A 24,379-nucleotide genomic window follows, 5' to 3' on the forward strand; every position below is an offset into this window, starting at 1 on the left:
CAGTATGCAAGGGGAATTAGTTCCCTCTCTTCAAACATGCACGGGGGCTGCGTTGCAGAGAGGTGTAAAAAAGGGTGTGGCCTCATTACACCTCTATGCAATGCAGCCATCTGGCGCATACTGGAGGCTCCTGGTGGGCTAGTTGGCCCCCAGGGACCCCCATTATGCAAGGGTTAATTAGTTCCCCCTCTGCAAACGCGCCAGGCGGCTGCGTTGCAGAGAGGTGTAACAAGGGGCATAGCCTCATTACACCTCTGCAATGCAGCCCCCTGGCGCATACTGGAGGTTCCAGGTGGGCTAGTTGGCCCCCAGGCGCCCCCAGTATGCAGGGGGAATGAGTTCCCCCTCTTCAAACATGCACGGGGGCTGCGTTGCAGGGAGGTGTAAAAAGGGCCGTGGCTTAATTACACCTCTCTGCAATGCAGTCCCCTGGTGCATACTGGAGATTCCTGGTGGGCTTTCAGGTCTTATATAGTTAGGAATTAGCAATAAAAAAACTTTGAAATTCACTGAAAAAAACATAGGTTTCAGGCCTTATATAGTTAGGAATTAGCATTTAAAAAACCTTTGAAATTCACTGAAAAAACCATAGGTTTCAGGCCTTATGTAGTTAGGAATTAGCATTTAAAAAAAACTTGCGAATTCACTGAAAAAAACATAGGTTTCAGGCCTTATATAGTTAGGAATTAGCATTTAAAAAACCTTGCAAATTCAATGAAAAAACCATAGGTTTCAGGCCTTATATAGTTAGGAATAAGCATTTAAAAAACCTTGCAAATTCACTGAAAAAAACATAGGTTTTAGGCCTTATATAGTTAGGAATTAGGCACAAGAAAGCAGAAAAACAAACGTGTAGAACACAAAAAGGGGGCAGGGTAGAAACACCCTGACCCCCTAGGGCTGCTCAGGTGGTCCCACTAGGATATTAATATATTTAAACGTTATCCGCTAATAGAATTAGCATTTAAAAAAACTTTGAAATTCACTGAAAAAACCATAGGTTTCAGGCCTTATATAGTTAGGAATTAGCAATTAAAAAAACCTTTGAAATTCACTGAAAAAACCATAGGTTTCAGGAGTTATATAGTTAGGAATTAGCTTTTACAAAACCTTTGAAATTCACTCAAAAAACTATAAGTTTTAGTGGTGTTATAGTTAGCTGGACATTTTACTCATACAAAACAATTGAAATTGCTCCTATATAGTTAGTTGTACTAAGTATATATCGCGCACCCGCAATCCACTGCTGATGATGTCACATATTAGATCATTCATGACATGGTCAGTGACATCACTGATGACATCTCAAATGACATCACTGATGACATCACTGATGACATCATCCAGTGAATGTGGTTTGCTTCGTTATTTAAATATGCATTATATATATAGCAATTTGCATTGAAGAATGAGTGGATATATAAATAAATATTTGGATGGAGGATTTAGTAGCAGTGTAATTGACTGTTTACTTGACCAATTTATAATGTCTCACTAAATATAGTGGATAGTGACTAAACTGTGTGAATATCTGTATCACTTTGTCAGTTGTTGTGTAAACTGATTCTACAGTTGGTTACTAGCTATGTGAAAGTCTATATTAGTTATTGATTAGTTAACTGAGTATTTGTATGGGAGTGTGAAAGTGTGTGTGGTTCGGTGGGGGGTGTGTGACTGTCCAAAGATGTGTGAATAGTTGATTCAGTAGATATATGAAGTTAAAACTACATGTTCTAACAGTTTGGGTGAGGGAATCTCTTTATGGGTGTGGTGATGAGCAAATATATTTCTCAAAGGTACAGGTTCAACAAACTAGAAAAATAAAAGGCAGTGTATGTGTCAGTTGTTGTATATAAATAAGTATACATAAGACACAATGATTGTGTGAGTGACTGTATGGATAACTGTATACTTGTAATAATGATTTTATAATTCACTAAGTATGACTTACTATCTAAATGAATAGAAGAAGTGGTGTTTGTATAAGTGTTTTGCTAAGTAAATATGTAAGTATGATCCATTGTTTGCATAAGTGAGTAGGATGACTTCATATGTGAATATGATGCGTGCTGTTGTTTAATGTCGATATAGATGTATAAGTATTTTTGATAGTGTTCTATTGTTCATTGGCAGCATGTATGAGTGAATCCATAGGTAAGGGATTAGATGTGTGTATACATGTATGAATCACTGAATGGATTTTTAGATACTTGTATTGCTGTGACAATGGATATAAATATGATACTCTGTATTTTACAAAGAGTGATGAAAAATTGTAATAGTGTATGAAAAGGTGTATGTGATTGTCACGTGGATGATGTCATCAGTGATGTCATCAGTGATGTCATTTGAGATGTCATCAGTGATGTCACTGACCATGACATCATCAGCAGTGGATTGCGGGTGCGCGATATATACTTAGTACAACTAACTATATAGGAGCAATTTCAATGGTTTTGTATGAGTAAAATGTCCAGCTAACTATAACACCACTAAAACTTATAGTTTTTTGAGTGAATTTCAAAGGTTTTGTAAAAGCTAATTCCTAACTATATAACTCCTGAAACCTATGGTTTTTTTCAGTGAATTTCAAAGGTTTTTTTAAATGCTAATTCCTAACTATATAAGCCTGAAACCTTTGTTTTTTTCAGTGAATATATATATACATATATATATATATATATATATATATATATATATATATATATATATATATATATATAATTCTCACCAAATTCAAAATATAATGCAGCACTCTGGTTGGGCTTTTCTTTACTTATTAATTTTTCAACCCATCTTACTCCACCTGCGCTTTTCAACCACACAGGTCTTGGTCAGGGTAGATAACGATAGTCCATCTTTGCTTTTACCTTTTTTATACCAATCTCCCACTTGACCCATTATGAGGCATTGTGGGATTGGCAGTCATATATGCCAAAAAACCCTTAAATAAAGCATCATTATTCAATTTCTCACGTGGACTTACATTTAAACTAACTATGACCATGGCATATGATCTTATATGCCAAGGCTAGGTATGATCACATGTAATTTTTATTACTCCCAACACACCGTGAGTAGTTCCGTTTTCATACCATTGTGTCTTAGCGACACTAGTGGGTTCGTCGCCAATCTGGCCTCTACACAATAACAACCACTATAAATCATGCTAATTCAAAACTTTAGACTAATTGTCTTCTTCACTGTTTCTCTTTTATGGCTGAGTGCCCCAGTTGTGCATATGGATTCATATTACAATGTCTTTGTCCATACCCAAGGACATTGTGATCCTTGCACCTTAATCAAATTACCTATAAGACCCACATTTTGCATAGCTATAACCAGGTAATAAGCCCCTTAGTTATTCAAGAAACAGAAATATATATATACATTGTGTATTTTCCAAGAAAGCTGTACATACATTTCTATGACCAAAGATACAAGTGTATGTAAATCTCTTTGTCCCTGTTTAGCCCTGTTAGGATCTTTGAGTTAAACCTTATGCTGAGTCGTGACTCCAAACGTCTCAGGTTAAATGTTCTGTTACCTCCCCTTGCATGGATTGGAACCGTTGCAAGTCCTGAATATGTCATTTTCTGCCATGTTTACCTTTGTGTGTCATCATATGACTTAGCCACTACATATGCAGTATCCTTATACTGAGTTGCCCTGATGTGTTCTGATGTGTTCTAACATCCATTTTTCTAGTGGGCATATTGTGCTGCTTAAGTAGCATTTCCCACATAGACATTTAATCAGATATACTACATAGGTAGATTGGCAAGTGATCGTTTCATTCATGTTAAATACTTTTCCTCATGGATCAGTGATGGTCTTCCTGTTCTTACCGATTTTACACGTTTTGCAGCTACTGCATTTGCTGAATCCCTTTTGTAAATTTTTTAGCCAAGTTTCTGATTTCCTCATCACGAAGTGACTATTCACCAAATTTTCAGGCAGTGACGGTGCTTTTCAGAATGTTATTTGTGGTCATGTACCCAACTTTTCTCCAATGTCTGGGTCTTTAGTTAGTAAATTACAGTATTTGTTCAATATTTTTCGAATTTTGAAACTTTCCTTACTGTAAGTGAGGATCATTCTGATTGTATGGGGTCAGCACATCAACACATATAAAATCAACCTATTGACTTTGTCAAAAAGTCATCACAATAATTCATCAATAACCATAATCCAATGTATTCCTTAAATATACATGCATGCAAGCTTTATAAGATGTATTTCAACACTTATGAGGCCACAGAATGTAGCCATACGATAAACCAGAACGGATCCCAACATTAATGATAAGCTCTCCTGAGGTCATGCATTCCAGTGGTAAGACTTACTGCAAGAATCTCCTGTCACCTTTTGTGTGTTCGATGTATCCAGGTATGGATCTTTTGCTCACTAAGCTACACCCTTCTGAAGAGCCCCAATCAGGGGGACTGGTCTCCAGTTGCCTGTGTTCTGGTTCGGAGATGACCTGACCTGCCAGTCCAGCCTGGACTGTTCCCATTGGAGCAGGGTCTAGGCTGATTTTTGTATGGCTGAGTATACTATGATGTGGCATGGTGGGCAAAGGAAAAATGGGTTGGAATGCTTCTCTGATTGATTGCACCGCACAGTGCCTGCCATGTTGTGCATGGAACTGCTGGGGGGTACCATAGGTACATGAGCACCCCCCACCCCCAGAGTCCCTGGAGGCCCGCAACGGGCCCCAATGTCAAACAACGCATGCCTTTCCGTGGCGGCGTTGCCACCACTGAAAGGCATGTCCCCGCCTGCATAGTAATATGGATGGCGGTGTCTAACAGACACCGCCACCATATTAAACCCTTTTCCGCCCGGTCAACTCGTTGATCGGGCGGAAAAGCGGCGGAAAGTCTTTCCGTCCGCCGCGGTCACCCCCCACCATAGTAATATGGCAGGGGGTATTGGGTGGCGGGCGGGGTCGGATCACGGGCGGATCGCCACCGCCATGCGGGTGGTGGTGATTCGCCTGTGATCCTAATGGGCCCCTTAGTCTCCCTTCCACCCAGCACTGCCCTACTCCCCCACAAATTAGACATGGGGGTTAAATCAATATAAGATCTAGCAAAATTACGTCCTCTTTTTTTTGGCAGTGATTGGTTTCAACCCCCAAATTGTCCACCTATGTAGCTGCCTTTGAAGAAGTTTGCACCCTAGACAAATTCAGAAAGATAGGCTGGATAAGGAATATTAACACTCTGTTTGGTAATGGTATACACCCGTTACAACGGATCTTTTACTCCGCACTACCATTACAACGCGACCATTACTCCGCATACCATTACAACGCATTGCGCTGGGGGGCGCTCTAGGATAGGGAATAAGTATAATTTACTATCCAACACCTTCCCTAGGGTCCACGGGGACTGGAGTTAGAATAGTAAATTATACTTACCACTATCCAGCGCCCCAAGGCGCTATGCGTTGTAACGGTATGCGGAGTAAAAGTCGCGTTGTAATGGTCTGCGGAGTAATAGTATGCGTTATAACGTCATACATCCTTTGGTAATATCGGGTTAAAGGAGGTTGCAACTATTCTTTGGATCTCCCCCCCAAAAAAAACTTCTAAAATGTATGTACTCAGATTGGGTACTGGAGAACGAGATCAGGAATACTAAGCAAGGAGGATTAACAGCTGAATTCTTAGACTTCATATTGCTGCGTTCTCTGGAGGGCTACCTTGATCTGAAGTGCCTGCAGATAGAAAGCTATATATTCAATTTAGATATGGTACTATCCACTTGAATGCATTCACGAGTTCGTGGCAGCAGAATGACTCTAATAATAAAGGTTGTCTTGCTGTCTTGCCCCTGAATTAAACCGTAGGCAACATCTTCATTGGCTGCCCAGCATATTCTGTTCCGTGAAGTAAATGGAAGTTGTTGTTGTCCAGAATTGTACCATTCTCCATCTCCTCCGTGGGACACCTCCTGACTCTTCTGTGGTGCCTTATCTTGAAATCTGACTGAACCTCTGTTGATTTCTCTTTGCTCTATAGTTTCCCTTTAGCAGAGCTTTATATCTAGGAATACTATTTCTGTTGGACTCTATTCACTACATAGGGGTGCACACGAATTATTTTGCTTAGAAGATCTTGGTATGTCATTAGGCCTGTGGGGCTACGACTTTCCGATTCATGAATCATTCATTGCTATAGTATCCACGCAAAAGGTTAACATATGCCGATATTTGCTCATTTTGTCTGACCAAGCATGCTCCCCTTTACCAACCCATAAAAAGGTTGACATAAGGGACTGCAAGGACACCACAGCTGTTCTCTCTTTAATTGCAGCGGACATCATTAGATGAGGAATCCAGAATGTTCCAGTACCTGTTGCGTCACTACAGTAAAATTTGAGTACTGATGAGTAAGCTTTGCAATCTTGCATAAATGTATGTGTCTAAATGTCACAAGGCAAATACTTTGCAGGATACTAATGAGCAGGCTTTGGACATTCTTGATAATGAGACAGGCTAGTTAAAGAAAGGGTTGTGTACAATGGCGGCTCCACTGCAATGGCGGAGAAGCATCTCCCCACTGCCTGGCGCAGAGCGAGCAAACAAAAAATAAAACGTTGCTCCAGCATCATTTTATTCTTCTTTTGTCCACTTGTGCATGGAGGAACCGGGCATGGGTGGGCGGAGGAGGAGTGCTTGTGCACTCCCTAAGTGCTCATGTGTGTTTGGCCGGCCGTCACAGGTCGACCAAAACACACATGCGCACTTAGTTTTCTCCAGCCCATCTGCATTCAGCTACCAGGCTGGAGAAACCCCCACAGACTCCCTGGTCTGCAGCACGGGGATTGGCTTTGAGTCCGGCCCCCGGGGCTGCTGGGACCCAGGAAGAGACCTGCAGGAGCGATATGACACGGTAGGCAGCTGGTAGCGTCGGGTACCAGCTGCCTACCGTGACTGGATCATCTCATTCCTCGCTGGGAGAACTCGAAGAGTCCGACTTCCCCCATTCTACTCAGAGGCCACCGAAGTCATCTGTGGCGTACCCCAAGGATCCTCACTCAGTCCCACCCTCTTCAACGTCTACATGAGTCCTCTCGCCTCCATCGCGCGTCAACACAACCTCAGCATCATCTCTTACGCCGACGACACCCAGTTAATCATTTCCCTCACCAAAGACCCCAACACCGCCAAAACCAATCTTCACGAAGGCATGAAAGAAGTAGCCGTATGGATGAAAGATAGCCGCCTAAAACTCAACTCAGATAAAACGGAGGTGCTCATCCTAGGATCTTCCCCCTCAGCCTGGGACGACTCTTGGTGGCCTTCCGCTCTGGGCACAGCACCCACACCCACAGACCATGCACGTAACCTTGGCTTCATCCTAGACTCCTCTCTCTCGATGTCCAGACAAGTCAACGCAGTCTCGTCCTACTGCTTCAACTTACTTCGCATTCTCAAAAAGATCTTCCGCTGGATCCCCCTCGAGACAAGAAAGACTGTCACCCACGCACTGGTCACGAGTCGACTGGATTATGGTAACACACTATACGCCGGAATCACAGCAAAACTACAGAAAAAACTCCAACGCATCCAAAACGCGTCAGCGAGACTCATGTTAGACATCCCTCGCCAAGATCACATCACTGGACATCTAAAAGACCTCCACTGGCTTCCCGTCAACAAAAGAATTACTTTCCGCCTTCTCACCCACGCACACAAGTCCCTCTACAATCTAGGACCCGAATGCCTCAACACTCGACTGTCCTTCTACAAACCTACCCGCCAACTAAGATCGTCCAATCAAGCCCTCGCCGCAGTACAGCGCTTCCGAAAATCCACCATGGGTGGTAGATCCTTCTCCTTCCTGGCTGCCAAGACCTGGAACTCACTCCCCACTCACCTCCGCCTTACTCAGAACCACATCTCCTTCAGAAAAGAACTTAAAACCTGGCTATTCGACAAATAATGAACCCCTTCCCCAAGCGCCTTGAGACCCTCTGGGTGAGTAGTGCGCTATACAAATGCCAGAACTTGAACTTACGTTTTTTTATTACTAACCCGACCCACACCCCCCCACTCTCGTTCTCCCCCGCGTCACCCCCGTGCTACTCCCACCCGCTCACCACCCTTTGTTAGTGGCGGCCGCCACTGGTTATGTAATGAGCAAAATGTCACAAAATTGTACATTAAATGATGTAAGGCTCAAATGCAGTTGTAAACACACAATACAATCCATTAACCCGTTGCGCGCGGGAGCACTACCTCCCTGGTGCTGCGAACGGTCAACAGCCGTCGCAGCCCCACCCACCTTTTAGAACGCCCGCACCGCGGCGGAATTGCCGCCGCAGTTAAGGCGTTAAAAAGTTAGAAATCAAAATTCCAGCCTTAGGGCCTGCTGTAGAGTTTGACGGACGGGTTACTCCGTCACAATTGTGATGGCTATACCGTTTGAGTTATACCAAGTGCCATAGGATGTTACGCACTTGTATTAAGGTGGGCATTATGTCTGTCACATTTATTATGGAGTAACCCATCAGCAGAACTCAAAATTAAAGCCTTAGTCACTGTGATACAGTAGATTGGTTCCAAAATTCTAGTTTCAGCTTTAGAAAGTTTTCTTAAAGTTGAAGTTCTTCAGTGGGGCAAACCTGAAAGCTCTAACCAAGAAGGGCTCCGCCACGTCAGATACATTTGTTGACTGATTCCACTGTAGCCTTGAAATTACATATAATCCCCGGAGGCAACTCTGTGCTTTATAAATTTTATTGTATTGTTCTGTATAATGACAATAACAACGGAGAAGGAAATACTGTTAAGACACTGACGTGTAATATCAATCTCCACATCAACCCTAGAATGACTGATTGCATATTCAATTGCTTTAACACATTTTAAATCCCATTTTTCTGGTCTTTAATAGGACAAGGATAACAGGCAAGAAGTGATCTGCGTTTTCTGGGATTCCACAGAGGGAGCAGGGAGCTGGTCCCGCCAAGGCTGTACACTAAGTAACTCTAACCGGACTCACACAGCATGCAGCTGCACCCATCTATCAATCTTTGCCGTAATCATGGCTTTTAAGGACGTCCATGACCAGGTGACCAGAGCAATGATCCATACTAGAGAGATTCAGAGGGAGGGGAGGGTCTTGTTGTGTATTTTATGCACTGGTAAGGAACCTATGAGTGTATATGCATTTGACATGGGTAATTGAATGATGTACCTTATATGGGGAGCTACTAATTCCCTAGCCAAAGAGACTAATAAATTGAATACATTTTTTGAGTTGATGTAGCACCTGGTGGTCATTGAAAGGTAGTGCCACATTTTGGTTTGCCTCAACAGAAGGATCCATTACATATGTCTCACAATAGCATAAATCAGAACATAATAATGTGTGTTTTTGATGTTTTTGTACAGGATAATTTTCCTTTGCTGGTCCTTACCTATGTTGGGCTCACATTCTCTCTGCTGTGCCTCAGCCTCGCTATCCTCACCTTCCTCTTCTGCAGTTCCAGCCGCAACACCAGCACTCCCATGCATTTGCAGCTCTGTATCTGCCTCTTCCTGGCAGAGCTTCTGCTGCTCACTGGACTGGACAAGACAAGCAATAGGGTAAGGAATTTCACTGAATTTTCTAGAATTTACAAAGCTATCTTAAAGTACGCTCCCCAACAGGGCCAGACTAGGAACGCAAAGCAGCCCCAGCAATTGAGTCGGACTGGCTGGGGGGTGGGGAGGGGGTGTACGTGGAAAAGGAAAACACTGCAACTGCTTTTGTTACAGGGGGGATAAAACCAGGCCCGGTAACAGAAACGGACCCCCAGGGGTCCATAGCTGGCCCACACTCTAGCGGCCCACCGGGGAAACGCCCAGAGCCCACTAAAGCCATTCCAGCCCGGCTCCCCAAACAGAATTCCTGCCTTTGCAAGGACACAAGTGAGACTTCCGGTTCCCAGTTGAATCCATCTCGCACTGTCGGGCCATTTTGCAAAAGCACTGAGTGCAGGAAGTATTACTACTTGAGTACTCTTTTAGGGACTGTTACATATCTTTGTGAATAGGCACTAAAACGTCCAACTACCTATTACTAAAACTGTAAAGAGGTCACATTATCCTCTCGATTTGTACTAACTGTATATGAAAATTCTCTTAACATTCACATTTCATTCCAGTGTTAGATGTTATAGAATCAATATACAAAAGTATGGTGCATTGGTGCCTGAGTTGAGGGGCTGATTGATTCTTTGTAGGAAGGGACACCTTTCTGCACAAAATGAATCAATTCAGGCGATTTTCCCCTCCTATGTGGGCTGCTAAATGCAGCACACATAAAAAAGGAATCAACGAGGAGAAATGAAAACATTTCTCCTCGTTGCGCCACCCCTGGGGTGGCGTTAGATTCTGATTCATTTCCAGGTTTATGATTTCTCGTAAAGCTGGGAATGTGTCTGATTCCATGGGTGTTGCGTGGGAACACCCATAGCAACACCCATGGAACGCCTCTGTCTCACAGTGTTCTTCGTGAAAGGGGCTGTAATTTACAAGGCCATGAAAAGCCACCTAAAGTGGCTTTACGTGGCCTTGTAAATAGGCTGAGGCACATTGCACCACCAGAATGTCAAAAAAGTGACGTTCTAGTGCCGTGAGGGGCCTCATAAATGAGGCCCTCAACTCAAGGTTTCGTCCGCCATACACCAAATTTCTCATTTTCAAGAACATATGACCTGATTTAAAGTTTGGCTGGCAAGGTACGTCTCAACAAATGGGACTTAAGTGCCTGATCTGCCAACCCTCAGCCTGCCTGCTTCCTTTACAGATAGGTGACCGTAAGTATTCTGAAAACAGAGCCCACATTGGCTCCATCAATGGAATACTGACTCCAAAGGCCCAATGAATTGTAAAAAGAATAGGAAGCAGGGGTTAGAGTAAATGGGCTACTGCAGACTGGGTATGGTAAAGAAAGGGGGCTGGGTGATGCTGAATCCGTTATCTACCGTGTAAGAACTGTCCATTCAAGCTATGCAGCACAGATATACAAGCATTGGCGTAGCCAATAAGTCTCGCTTTTGGGACCTTATAAGTATTCAGTTATGCAGCACAAAATCCTTGGTGCAACAACATTAACTGTTTCATGGCTAAACACTTATAAGGTCCCAAAGGCGAGACCTATTGGCTATGCCAATGCTTGTTAATGATAGTTGCTGGATTTTACATGGGTTCAGCATGGGCCAGAAAAGCTAGCCGGTTGGAGTGTGAGGAACTCTGCACTGCGAACACGAAGATAGTTCCTCTTCCGCTGCTAATATGGAGATGGTAGAGGCGGAGAGAAGCTCAGTTTCTTGTGTATTATGCTGAGGCGCAATGTTGTGGTGTCAATAAGGAGAAGCACCTATCTAGGGGTAGATGAAGCTGTAGGATTCAGAAGTGTGGAGAGAGGGGTAGCGGAGAGCAGGAGTAAGGGGTCGGACAGAACTAATATCTGGGCCTAGCAAGCTCTCTGTGATCTGTTGCGTTGTGTGCGGGTGTATGGTGGTAGCAGTGTTCTTGGCAATGAGAGCCATGCAACCTATTAGAGAGACAGCTTTTTGGAAATGGTGTCAGCTGTACATGGTTCTTTAGAGCTCCTCCTCACCTGAATTCTTTGCCTCAGGGTAGTTAACTGCAGTTTCACATATAGACTTCTACAATGCTCTCCCTGTACAATTTGTAAGCGTAGAGTACCTTGTAAATATTGGAGCCTCAGCAAAAGAGGATCGATGTAGTATCCTTGACAATGTGAGCACGTGGGTGCTGCACGATACGTCATGTTCTCCGGTGCTTCAGTCTCCATGGCAATTTGTGGCACCGTAAGACAGCATCACGGTCAAGTGCGCCATATTTGATATTGACACTAACTGCTGCGTGCTTCCTGAAGGTGCCACTTCGACTGCAACAATGTGCGGTGCAGCAGCGAGTCGGCCTCAGGAGTGACGAGATGGCACGGCATGGGCGATACACCCACCAGATGGGGTTCAACCCTCTGTCGCCACTAGCATACCAAACCGTAGCCTAATACGACATATGGATGGCTGAAGGAAAAATGTGCCCAACAGTGGATGCAATAATTATTTTGTTCTTTCCCAATTTAAACACTTGCCTATTTGACAATTGTGATCTCATATTGCCATGTTTTGAGGTTGTACAATGTGTCTCTGACTCAGGCTGTCAGAAGTTATTGCAGGTCTGGGTGCAAAGCAATGCGGGGCCCACCGAATGCTTCGTCCCTTTTTGGCAAGAGTTGCCAAGTATTAATAAGGAGAAAACATGGCCTGTGGCACCATCTAGTGGTGGGGCAGCATAAGGCGCCTCATGCGAACTGGAGTTGTGAGCGGGCGCGCTCAAAAGTGAAAGAGATCGCACGTGCTTGTGCGCGTGAGAGTAAGCTGGTCGCCGCTTTGGAAGCACTTGCAAAAGACAGTTACTAAATGTCTCGCTGACAGCACATGCGCGCTGGATCAGCGAGACCTAAAAAGTACCCCTTCTCAAAGGATTCCAGTGGCCATATCAGAGATCTACAGTTCTCCTGTCTTTGGGCTATGGAGAGTAAAACTACGGAAACTCAAACTAAGGATCAGAAAACACTCATAACTTATGTTTCCACCAGAAAAGATACGAGGAAAGCCCAAAGTTTGCCAAATGAAATACGTAGTGGCGGGCGACACAGGTAAGCGTGGTGGGCGGGGCGGGGCGCAGCGGGGGAAATCAGACAGACGATGGGATAGGTGTTACATATTTATTTAATTACACCTATTCCGTCGTCTGTCGACTTTCCCTCACCCCGCACCACCCACCGCATTTACCTGTGCTGGCCGCCGCTGGAAAATAGAAATAAAGTCAAAGAAGTCAGAGTACACGTTTGATTGCTTGAAGATTGAATGTTAGAAGTCCAATTTCATTTAGATTTTAAAATCATAGCAGTATAAAATAGACGTTAGGACAGACAATCACTGATATTGGTAGGCAGAGCAGCTCTTTAAAGAAATGAAACTCAAGATTTCTGTATGAGGAGCTAAAGGTACTGCTCTGGTTGCTCATGCCCATGACAATAGTGATATTTATTTACTATAAATCAGTCTGTGGTGGGAAGGCAGTAGTCAATGTTTTTTCCTGCATATCACAACAGATGTTATCAACATTTTAGTCACAGAGCCATATTGCTGACTGTATGGAAACTTCTCTCTCTTTACCAAGAAGGAACTGGGTAGGTTGACAGATGAGTCATAGATGTGGATAAAATGCAAGCTGATGCCTGGAGAGAGGCCTCCTGTTCCCAGAGGCCTCCCTTTTCCCCTAGAAAAGTGTACTAAGTTTCAGAAATAGACTGATTCAATTTTAATACCTACATCACCTATGCTATTCAAGAAGGGGTTGGCTAAACATGCCAGATGTAAAACCTTGGTATGCTATGCTGCTAGGCTGAAATGGGTCTGTGTACCTTACAATATGCATATGCAATGGTATATAGCGACACTAGTTTCAAATGCTAGATACTACACAACGGAACGTTTTTGGTACATTAAGCTAGGCCCCAATTTAATGCTTTTGGGAATTACTACAGGGTACGTTCATTTACTATTGGTTAAACTGTGGGGAAGCAAGATCTATCTATCAAATGGAGGGATACATCTTCCCCTGCTGAGATCTACTTAGATGAATGGAATAGGTTGATGCATAATATCCGGGAAAAAATCACATGAGTTGGAGGGTGCGTGCAAATGTTTGACCAGGTCTGGTGTAAATGGAGGTATCTAATCTGAATGGAGTGATACTGTTTATGGAGTCAGTTCAGGAAGTCCAGCTTTGAAAAGTCAGAAATACTCCCATGGGTGTCCTTATATGTTTGTTGTAGATTGGTAACTTTTTGGAAATTCAGAAACTTCTGTAGGGGTCCTTCTAGAGATTTTTGTCAGCAGTCGAGATTCAGGGGTGCTCTTGCTAGCCCATAAGAACACATTAGAATATTCCACTAGTTGAAAAATGCCTGAGTGAGTCAAGTGAACCTGCATGTTTCCATATTTAACTTTCACTATATTTGTTAAAGATAATAAATATTGCAGACCGAATGAAGCAGTAAAGAAAGGAATCATAAATAAAACAACAGCATGGGATGGGTGAGATATTCTGAAGATATGAAGAGCAGCCAATTTAGATTGCAAAGTGCATTCTGGAAAGATAGTTATTTAGGTGTTCTGGGGGTCTCAGCAAATTTGGGGTGAGTTTGAACTTTTGAGTAACTGCTTGTATATCCTTCATGCTTACCAGAAGAAAACCTGCCAAAGGTTTTAGAAGTTTCGTTTCTTGGAATTTCTAGAATATCTCAAGTTTTGAATCTACTGTCTTTATATCATGCTGAGTTGTAGAATTTGTTTTTCAGGTAGCTGGGAAACTGAGGGGTGGTGCTTTAGATCTCATGCAGGAAATTTTGAGGGCAAGTGAAGTTCTCTCAGAAGTGGAGTGATGTGTTCAAAATCTTAAGGCCGCATTTATGAGCCAATTTGCGTCGCTCTTGCACCAAGCAAAGCTGCGTGGTGCATGAGCGACGCAAACCTTACATTTGATTGCCTGCCATTCTCGTAAATAGGCCCCTAGTATCTATTGAAAGGGGAGCTGCAGTGCGGAGAATGGATTTGAGAGGGGTTAGGGCAGGTTTAGGAGAGCCTACTGATAGGGCACAGCCACCTTCTAAATGTGAGAGAACTAGGGCATATACAACTCCTCTACAATCAGAGTGAAAATAATAGGTTTCAATTATCTGAGGGCAAACAGTGGACAGAAGAGCTTCGGTGCAAGGTTCGAAATGTGAGAAAACACTGTAAGATGGTAACATGGTGAAGACCAGTAATTTTGAAAATTAGGATTTTGGAAAAACAATTATTGCAAGCATTTAGGAGTAATTTTATGAGTGCTTTCATAATTGAGTATACATGCTTGTGTATATTCAGAACTAGACAAGTCCATATGTGTTTATTGCATTTTACTTAGGCAGCCTGATACTACGCTCTCCTAACCTGAACCTAAAACAGTATATAACTGGCCTTCTGGCAATCCTTCAAAATGCTGGGGGACCCTGCCCTCTGGAATGCCTGGGTGCTCTCTCCCAATTGTCTTGTGGCAGTTGTAAATGTGTTCTTTTTAGCTGCTGAACTGACTTAGCAAAGGTTTCAGCATTGTTTGGCCAATACTCAGCATCTACCAAACTCTCTTGCTCATAAAATCACAGATGTAAGCCATTTTTACTCAGAGCAACTAATTTATGAATCAAACCCATGGTCTCTAAGCAAACCTTTTAAAGTATTTTCTGTTTTGATATCTGCAGGCTTGACCAAGATGAGGAATCCCAAACAATTTGCACTTGTTGAGTGGGCTCTAAGTGTTCTTTATCTCTCCCCAGATTGGGTGTGCCATCATCGCTGGGATCCTCCAGTATTTCTTCTTGGCTTCTTTCTCATGGATGTTTGTGGAGGCTTTGATGCTCTTCCTCACAGTCAGGAACCTCAACGTTGCAAACTACTTCAACACTCGCAAGATCAAAACTCCGCACCTGTGCCTCTTCGGCTATGGATTCCCACTGCTCATTGTCATCATTTCTGCAGCATCCAAACCTGACAGCTATGGGACTTCAAGACAGTATGTACAAGAGCGTCTGTTATAATCACCCTGAATCTCTTTGTATAATACGAATTTTCAATATCATATTGACATGTGTGGATATAGAATATATGACTACATTCAGTAGGCCCATGATAACACCGAGACTGTTGAGTGCTTTTACATACAAGAAGACAAACATCTGTCTGTAGCAAATGTCCAGTATTCCTACTACTGTATTATTGTATTATTGATGACCATATAGATAGAAGGATTGTTTAATCTCCTTGAATCTTAGTTGTCCCACAACATCTTCTGAGCTCTGTGTACCCTTGTGCATTAGAGGTTGACATAGACCTTCAGTCACCAGGAAGGCAACAATAGTGCATTAATTGCCTTTGGCCTATTATTCGTAAAAATTGTTTTTGAAATAAAAGCTAGACTCGCACACACGCTTGGGATATTTTTGAGTATGTGTGTCTAAAGATGCTAATGTTCAGTGAACTCAAAATTACTTTGGTCAATAGTGTGACATTTAGAAGAGTCGCAGGCATACACATTCACTCACTCGCTCAATCTTTCATGCTGTACTACGTGGCCTTTTAAGTTGTTGGTTCCCCAGGTTGAATTATCTAGTTACAATTGGGACAGATCACTCATGGACACCTGTATACATGTATTACAGATGCAAGGAAGCCATCTGCATTTGCTCTCAATTGTGGATATTTCACCATGGGGCAAATGCCGACACGTTCTAGGTACAGATTTCTTCTCTGCTGTGATTTATTTTAGTGGGGTTATCTCTCATGTCCCCACTCCCTTTTACCACCCTGCCTGCAATCGCTAGTACCGTCCATACGGCGAAATGTCCATTGGCTGGAATGATCCATCACAAAGACCGCATACCATTCTGTCACACCGTCTTATGCGACCCTAAAACTAGAAACCTGCTGCTTACCTCCATGAGATCTTGACAAATATTTGGATGACTCTTACTGTACCCATGATCCAACTCTGGTGCCTTATTTGGAATAAAAGGTATTCACCAAGGTATAGTGTTTCCTAGAGTGATCAAAGGTGCATCCTGTGTTCTGCATCTCTCCCCAGTAAATGTTAGATATCATGAGTCAGTCTATAATTCTAAAGCTCTCTTGGTCAATTCAAGAAGATATTGAAAAGTGAACCATCATGCTTAACTGAAGGGGATATATTTCAAGAAACATAGGGGTCACATTCAGTGTTTCATAGGTTCTCCCAAGGCGGCCTACTGGCCTTTTCTTATTAATGAGAGAAAAGTTTCCATCAACAACTAGTCACATGTTCCTCTGCTACACCAATCTGCTTGTTGCTCAAATGATTAGATGGGACACTCTACAAGACCAGTCAAAGTCAAGAGAACTGTGTTTGGGGAAAAGTGGTGGTGTGAGTTGTGAAGAGGGAGAGGTGAGCGTGGAAAGCAGCAACTGGCAGGATTTCTAACACTATTTTGTGTATCTCAAGTCTGAAAACACACTAGGAAGTGCAGTACATAGAAGATCTACATTAATCTTTGCTATTTGAGATGTCACCTTTCATCTTACTGCTTGCAATTTGCATTAAGTATAGGTGCAGTTGCTGCAAATTGAATTGATAAAGGAAAATGGCAAAAATTGACAACTAATCATTCCATATTTTCATAGCTGCTGGCTCAACTCTGCTACTGGGCATGTATGGAGTTTCCTTGGTCCTGTATGCGGTTTTATATTGGTAGGTGTACATATCTGATTTTTGTCTCCTTCATTTGCTTAATGTTCCCCCATTAATCTTTTTTTGTTTTCTGATTTATCCATTCTATAAATGTTAATGGCACAAAGGTAAAACCCATACTGATAATGAGTATCTGGACTACACTATAAATTATCCACGGAGTTATATAACTGATCTTATCTCAGCCATCAAATTTTGGATGTTTTTCAGAATTAAGGATGCTTACATCAATAAAAGACATAAGTATCTTAGTCAGGGATATACTGATGCTTGCTTGCACAGATGAACAATTATTCTTTCCACAGATTTTGAACTATAGATATAGCTGTCACTAAACAGCGGTGTTCACCAATGAGGTTCAAGTGACACTTGGCAAATGAGAACAAAGCTCTAGATGTCTGTGATGCCACTTGGAACCCAGAGGAGGTACCCCTACACAAACTTGTGCTGTGTATGCTGCCCATGAGCACAGCTTCCTCCTTTGAGTGTGCACAATCTGTTCAATTACCTTAGACTATCTACATTTCAAAACACATACACATGTGTGTGTTTCTGTGTGTGTGTGTGTGTGTGTGTGTGTGTGTCTGTGTATATATATATATATATATATATATATTACCTACTGGCGATAGCCAGTAGGTATATATAGTTAGGACCTAGCTACCATAGGAAATCCGCAACATTCTATTGGGAATAACTTTGGCGCTGGTTGAGGAATTTGCGTGTAATTTTCCAAAATTTAGGCCAGCTCTGCTCCGCTTCTTCCCTGGAAGTTTCGGGGGGATTCGTCATGCGGGGGCCGAGAAAAAAGGGGGGGTCCCAAAACGTGTTTTCCCATGTTAATTTCCATAGGACAAGGCTACAGCCCGAACCGCTGAATGGAATTACGCCAAACTTTGCAAAATTGTAGGGACAGGTACGCAGAAGTGCCTTTTCTATATTTGGTGAAAATTGCTCCAGTGGTTTTTATGAAAATGAACTTCAAAAACACATATATATCTATATGCGCGCTTCGAGGGCTTACCTGTACCCGTACCGGGGAGCGCACCCGGCGCGCCACGGAAGTGCGTGAGCGGAAAGCTGATTTGCTCTCGGGTGTCTGTGAACATTCCAAACGGTCCGGAGAGTCCGCCATCTTGTGTCTCGGTAGAACCGAGACACAAGAGGTGGAAAACAAAAGGGGAAAACTATAAAAGGGGGCAGGGTAGAGACCCCCTGACCCCCTAGGTTTTCTCAGGGGGGCCTAGTAGGACCCCGAAGGGCAAATAAACGAATATTTTTTTTAAACATTTCGCAGAGTACGCGCTGGGTACGATGCCATGTACGCTTACAGGTACGCGTACCACGGGGAAAAGCAAAAAAATATATATTTTTGGGCCTGGGGGGTCCTTGTGGGACCCCCTGAGCAGGCCTAGGGGGTCAGGGTGCTTCTACCTTGCCCCCTTTGCGTGTTTTGCACCTTTGTTTCACTGCTTTCTTGTGCCTTGGTTCTACCGAGGCACAAGATGGCTGCCAACACTACCTAGTTTGGAGTGGCAGCCAATCAGCATGCCTTTCACAGGAAAGCAGCATGCTCATTGGCTGTCAACACTTCTAACCAGGAAGTGTTGGCATTCATCTTGTGCTAGGTAGACCGAGGCACAAAAGAAGCAGAAAAACAAACGTGTAGAATGCAAAAAGGGGACAGGGTAGAAACAACCTGGCCCGCGAGGGCTGCTCAGGTGGTCCCACAAGGATATTAACATATTTAAATGTTATCCGCTAATAGAATTAGCATTTAAAAAACCTTGCGAATTCACTGAAAAAACCATAGGATTCAGACCTTATATAGTTAGGAATTAGCATTAAAAAAAACCTTGCAAATTCACTGAAAAAAACATAGGTTTCAAGCCTTATATAGTTAGGAATTAGCATATAAAAAACCTTTGAAATTCACTGAAAAAACCATAGGTTTCAGGCCTTATATAGTTAGGAATTAGCATTTAAAAAACCATTGAAATTGCTCCTATATAGATAGTTGGACTAACTATATTTCGCGCACCCGCAATCCACTGCTGATGAGGTCACATATTACATCATTTATGACATGGTCAGTGACATCACTGATGACATCTCAAATGACATCACTGATGACATCACTGATGACATCATCCATGTGACATTCACATACACCTTTTCATACACTAGTAAAATCTTCCAGCACTCTTTGTAAAATACAGAGTATCATATTTGAATCCATTGTCACAGCAATATAAGTATCTAAAAACCCACTCAGTGATTCATAGATGTATACACACATTTAATCACTTACATCTAGATTCACTGATACATGCTGTTAATTAACAATACAACACTATCAAAAATACTTATACACCTATAGCGACATTACACACCAGCACACATCCTATTCACATATGAAGTCATCCTACTCACTTATGCAAACAATGGATCATTCTTACATATTTACTTAGCTACACACTTATACAAACACCACTTCATCTATTCGTTTAGATAGTAAGTCATACTTAGTGAATTATAAAATCACTATTACAAGTATACAGTCATCCATACAGGCACTCACACAATCATTGAGTCTTATGTATACTTATTTATTTATAACAACTGACACATACACTGCCTTTTATTTTTCGAGTTTGTTGGACATGTACCATTGAGAAATATATTTGCTCATCACCATACCCATAAAGATATTCACTCACCCAACAACTGTTAGAACATGTAGTTTTAACTTCATATATCTAATGAATCAACTATTCACACATCTTTGGGCAGTCACACACCCCCCACCGAACCACACACACATTCACTCTCCCATATAAATACTCAGTTAACTAATCAATAACTAATATAGACTTTCACATAGCTAGTAACTAACTGGAGAACCAGTTTACACAACAACTGACAAAGTGATAGAGATATTCAGACAGTTTAATCACTATCCACTATATTTAGTGAGACACTATAAATTGGTAAAGTAAACAGTCAATTACACTGCTACTAAATCCTCCATCCAAAAATGTATTTTTATATATCCACTCATTCTTCAATGCAAATTGCTTTATGTATAATGCATATTTAAATAATGAAGCAAACCACATTCACTGGATGATATCATCAGTGATGTCATCAGTGATGTCATTTGAGATGTCCTCAGTGATGTCACTGACCATGTCATGAATGATGTAATATGTGACATCATCAGCAGTGGATTGCGGTGTGCGAAATATAGTTAGTCCAACTACCTATATAGGAGCAATTTCAATGGATTTTTAAATGCTATTTCCTAACTATATAAGGCCTGAAAGCTATGGTTTTTTCAGTGAATATATATATATTTCAGTCTGAGCTAAACTAAGTGATGTGTCGATAACTCATCATTTAACCATATTCGTATTTGATTTGAAAAAGATTGTAAGACCACCTTTTTTTTAAAGGATGTTGGATATCCACTGCTCTGGAAAACTACATCAACAACTCTCTCACTAGAGCATCTAACTCAATGTAAAATTAATGTCTTAGCTCATCATCCATACACCCATATCGCCTACATAATATCTTGACTATTGAAATGTTTCTATTTTCTATTGGTTGTCTAATTATTTTGCTCTCAGCTGCTGTTTGGCGAGACAATGCTAAAGAATTTTAAAAAATTGTCTATATCCTGATTGGTTTTGCTGAGTTTGTTAGGATACAACTATACAAATATATTTGTTATTCACTATAGTTCTCTAGTTCGTGCAATAGGGACGCAAGGGTGACCCAAAACCTAAGAGAGATTTATCAAGCCACGCAAGGTCATCTTGCGTGGCCCTGCATGGCTTGATAAGTCTAGAGTAACAAAAGGCAACGCCAATCGCTGCATTGCAATACTTTGCGCCAGGGAGGCATTCCATGGATGGATAGTGGGTGTTCCCACTCATTCACTCATGGATTATGGGGCATTCCCAGATTTACCATTATGGTAGACCTAGGAATGCGTCAAAATGCTACGTGTCCCCAGGTGAGGCGTAACAAGGAGAAACACATGTATTTCTCTTTGTTTTTTCCTCTTCAGGTTAACACATACCATGCTTTCAAAGCAACTGCAGGCCGTTCTGACAGAGTTTTTGAAGTACTTTATGCTGCTAGATAAGCAATCTTCTGCTTATCCAGCAATTGTATAGGTGAATGTAATCATGTACACATTTATGTATGGTTTTCATAGAGAGCCTCTATCATTTATTTCAGTTCTAAATCTCACAACTAACTCTATGACATAGCAACAGTTGATAACAAAACCGGTTACCCACTGTTGTGATGTCATAAAAGAAAATGCCTCTCAGGGTCATTTTTGTGCAGTAAGGTGTCCCGTCCTGCACAAAAACAATCCTGCCTACCACACAGGCACCTTTGCAACACACAAGGGTACCAAAAGTGTGCCAGTGCTAGGAAAGGGCATGAATGTTATATATGGGCGCATTCCTACCCTTTCCCTTTCATGCAGTGGAAGGCAGTAGGATAGCTTGCCATGTTGTGCAATAGACTGATAAATGTGGCCCTCATTTTCTTCAGTTTCCTCCATTCCTGATGTTATTTCTGCATAGCTCCCCTTTATGTAGTTATAGTGATTAACCACTTCTTGTGCCATAGAAAATGAATGAATCTTTTGCCTAGCTTTTCTGGTGATTTTCAGCACTAACTAACACATTTATTATATAACTCCTTTAAACTTTTTCCCATGTCCTGTTCATCAGCTATGCTGAATGCCGTGAACTCTCCTCATTTGCAACATTTGAAGCAATTCCTAACCACTCAAACTGTAGCCATTTCTATCTTAATATGAAAACAATCTAATGCATGTTATTTCCTGCTACATTCAGTTTAGAATCGTCTAACCTTGATGATGGGACAGGAATTTTCCCTGCATTGGTATTCAGGTGTGTGCCACTGGCCTACGTACCCGACAGCATATGAGCCTAGGGCCAGATTTACTAAAGTTTCAGGCAACGCAATGCAGCAAGGGAACCTGCAGCGCTGTGTGGCATGAAATGGAGAGAGTAGAATCGTGACAAATTCTGTACAGAGCACATTTCTGCTGCATACCAGTGCTGGCACACCGTGTATTGCCTTGTGCCAAACCAGGCACCCTTGGGCCATGGCGTAAGGGTGCCTGTATTACTGGTGGGATTGTTTTTGTTCAGCTAAGGATATCTTCCTGCACAAAAACAATCCTTAGAGGCTTACTCCTTCTGCATTTGTAAACCGAGGAGGGATAAAGATATTACTCCTTGTTAAGGCCTGTGGTAGGCACACCACTTTAGAGCAATCCCAGATTTACAACCTTTAGTAAATCTGGAATTGTGTCAAAATCTATGGGCAGATGGAGGAGAAAGCACATGCTCCGACCATGGAACACCTACAACAATGAAATGTAGCACAGAATAGCACAAGCAGCAGTGTTGCATTACATTTCTTTACAAAGTCATGCAAGGCGTCACAAATCGCTCTTGCCTGACTTTGTAAATCGCATTTAAGGACATGCAATGCATTGCGAGGTCCTGCATCATACATGGTTTCAGAGACGTAGGCCTGTCTGCCTATGAAAGATCTAGGACTTGCCTTGTGACCTGGAGGGGTACATCCAGCATGCCCTGATAGTTGACAATGGACTACTTCCTCTGTCCTGGGCATAAACTTAAAGTGGTGGTGGTAACATACTATGTTCAGAGGATTAACACAGGACCCTGCAACCCTTGCAGCGCGGGGGGCAATGCCTTCAGGGGGACCCCAACCCTTCAAGGGGGCCCCACTCAGCCCCATGCCAATAAATATCTGTGAGCCACTGGGGACAATGGGGGCCCTTATTACATTCTGCAGGGTGGCCCCACAATTTCACATTACACCACATACTATGTTTTGTCAAATTTTACTGTGATCGGACATTTGTATCTGTGCCAGTGAGAGACTTTGGCCACCTGACCCTCTTGTGTAATGTCCAGCTGTATGGGAAACTCAGAACCTTGCAGAGGCATGCTTTGTTTATGTCCTTTAGAAATGAACAAAATAAGAGGATTTGCTTTGTCACAAAAGTTGTGGTTAGTGTTCTAGAAAGGTAAAATAAGAACACATTTTTTTCAGCGCTAAAATATCAATGATAAATCAATGTTCATTTTATTCGGCTCAAATAAACCATAAAAGTACATACATTCTCAAATATATTTCTCATCCTTGTCGGTAAATCATTCTGATATGCAGATTGAAAAATATACTTTCAACAATAGCTGCAGTCCATCGGTTAATGCCCTAGTATTCTACTGCAGTTTCCAATATTGTTCTAATGAACAACTAGAGAGCTAACAGGCCCGATTCACAGAACTAACTTAAGACAAAATCCTAAACGTACTACCATTTTGGTATTCACAGAAGGCACTTACTCATTTTGGTATTCACAGAAGGCACTTACTCATTTTGGTATTCACAGAAGTTAGGAGTCCTAACTTTAGGACTCCTAAATGCCTTCTGTAAATACCTATAGTCTTATAGTTAGGATTTTTCTCAGGTTAGGAGTAGTAAAGTGTGGACTCCTAACTTTAGGACTCCTAAATGCCTTCTGTGAAAACCGAAAGTCTTAAAGTTAGGATTTTTCTCAGTTTAAAAGTAGTAAAGTTAGGACTCTTAACTTTAGGACTCCTAAACTGAGAAGTCTACTGAAAACCACTGGTATCAGGGACGTTATAGTTAGTTGGACATTTCACTCATACAAAACCAGTGAAATTTGGCCATTATAGTTAATTCAGGTAACTATAACTTGCGCCCCCACAGTTCGCTGCTCATGACGTCACATATTACATCATTCATGACATGGTCAGTGACATCACTGATGACATCTCAAATGACATCACTGATAACATCATCCAGTGACTGTGTGCTTCTGTAAAGTTTAAATATGTTTAAAATATATATATGCCAAGGTGTATTGAAGAATGAGTGGGTGTATAAGTGTCTGAATGGATGA

The 24,379-nt window shown here is 42.1% G+C and overlaps 1 protein-coding gene across 1 annotated transcript in view; it reads left to right on the top strand.

Annotated features, from left to right (window-relative positions):
• Positions 1-24,379, top strand: part of LOC144828072 (adhesion G protein-coupled receptor E3-like) — a 359,420-nt gene that overhangs the window by 309,064 nt on the left and 25,977 nt on the right. Inside the window, exons 11-14 of the mRNA XM_078686209.1 lie at positions 8,909-9,085; positions 9,409-9,603; positions 15,422-15,657; positions 17,298-17,364. Of these exons, the coding sequence (XP_078542335.1) occupies positions 8,909-9,085; positions 9,409-9,603; positions 15,422-15,657; positions 17,298-17,364 (675 nt within the window). The remainder of the gene's footprint in view (positions 1-8,908; positions 9,086-9,408; positions 9,604-15,421; positions 15,658-17,297; positions 17,365-24,379) is intronic.

Source organism: Lissotriton helveticus, chromosome 4_1 (assembly GCF_964261635.1).
Source record: "Lissotriton helveticus chromosome 4_1, aLisHel1.1, whole genome shotgun sequence".
Classification (NCBI taxonomy): domain Eukaryota; kingdom Metazoa; phylum Chordata; class Amphibia; order Caudata; family Salamandridae; genus Lissotriton; species Lissotriton helveticus.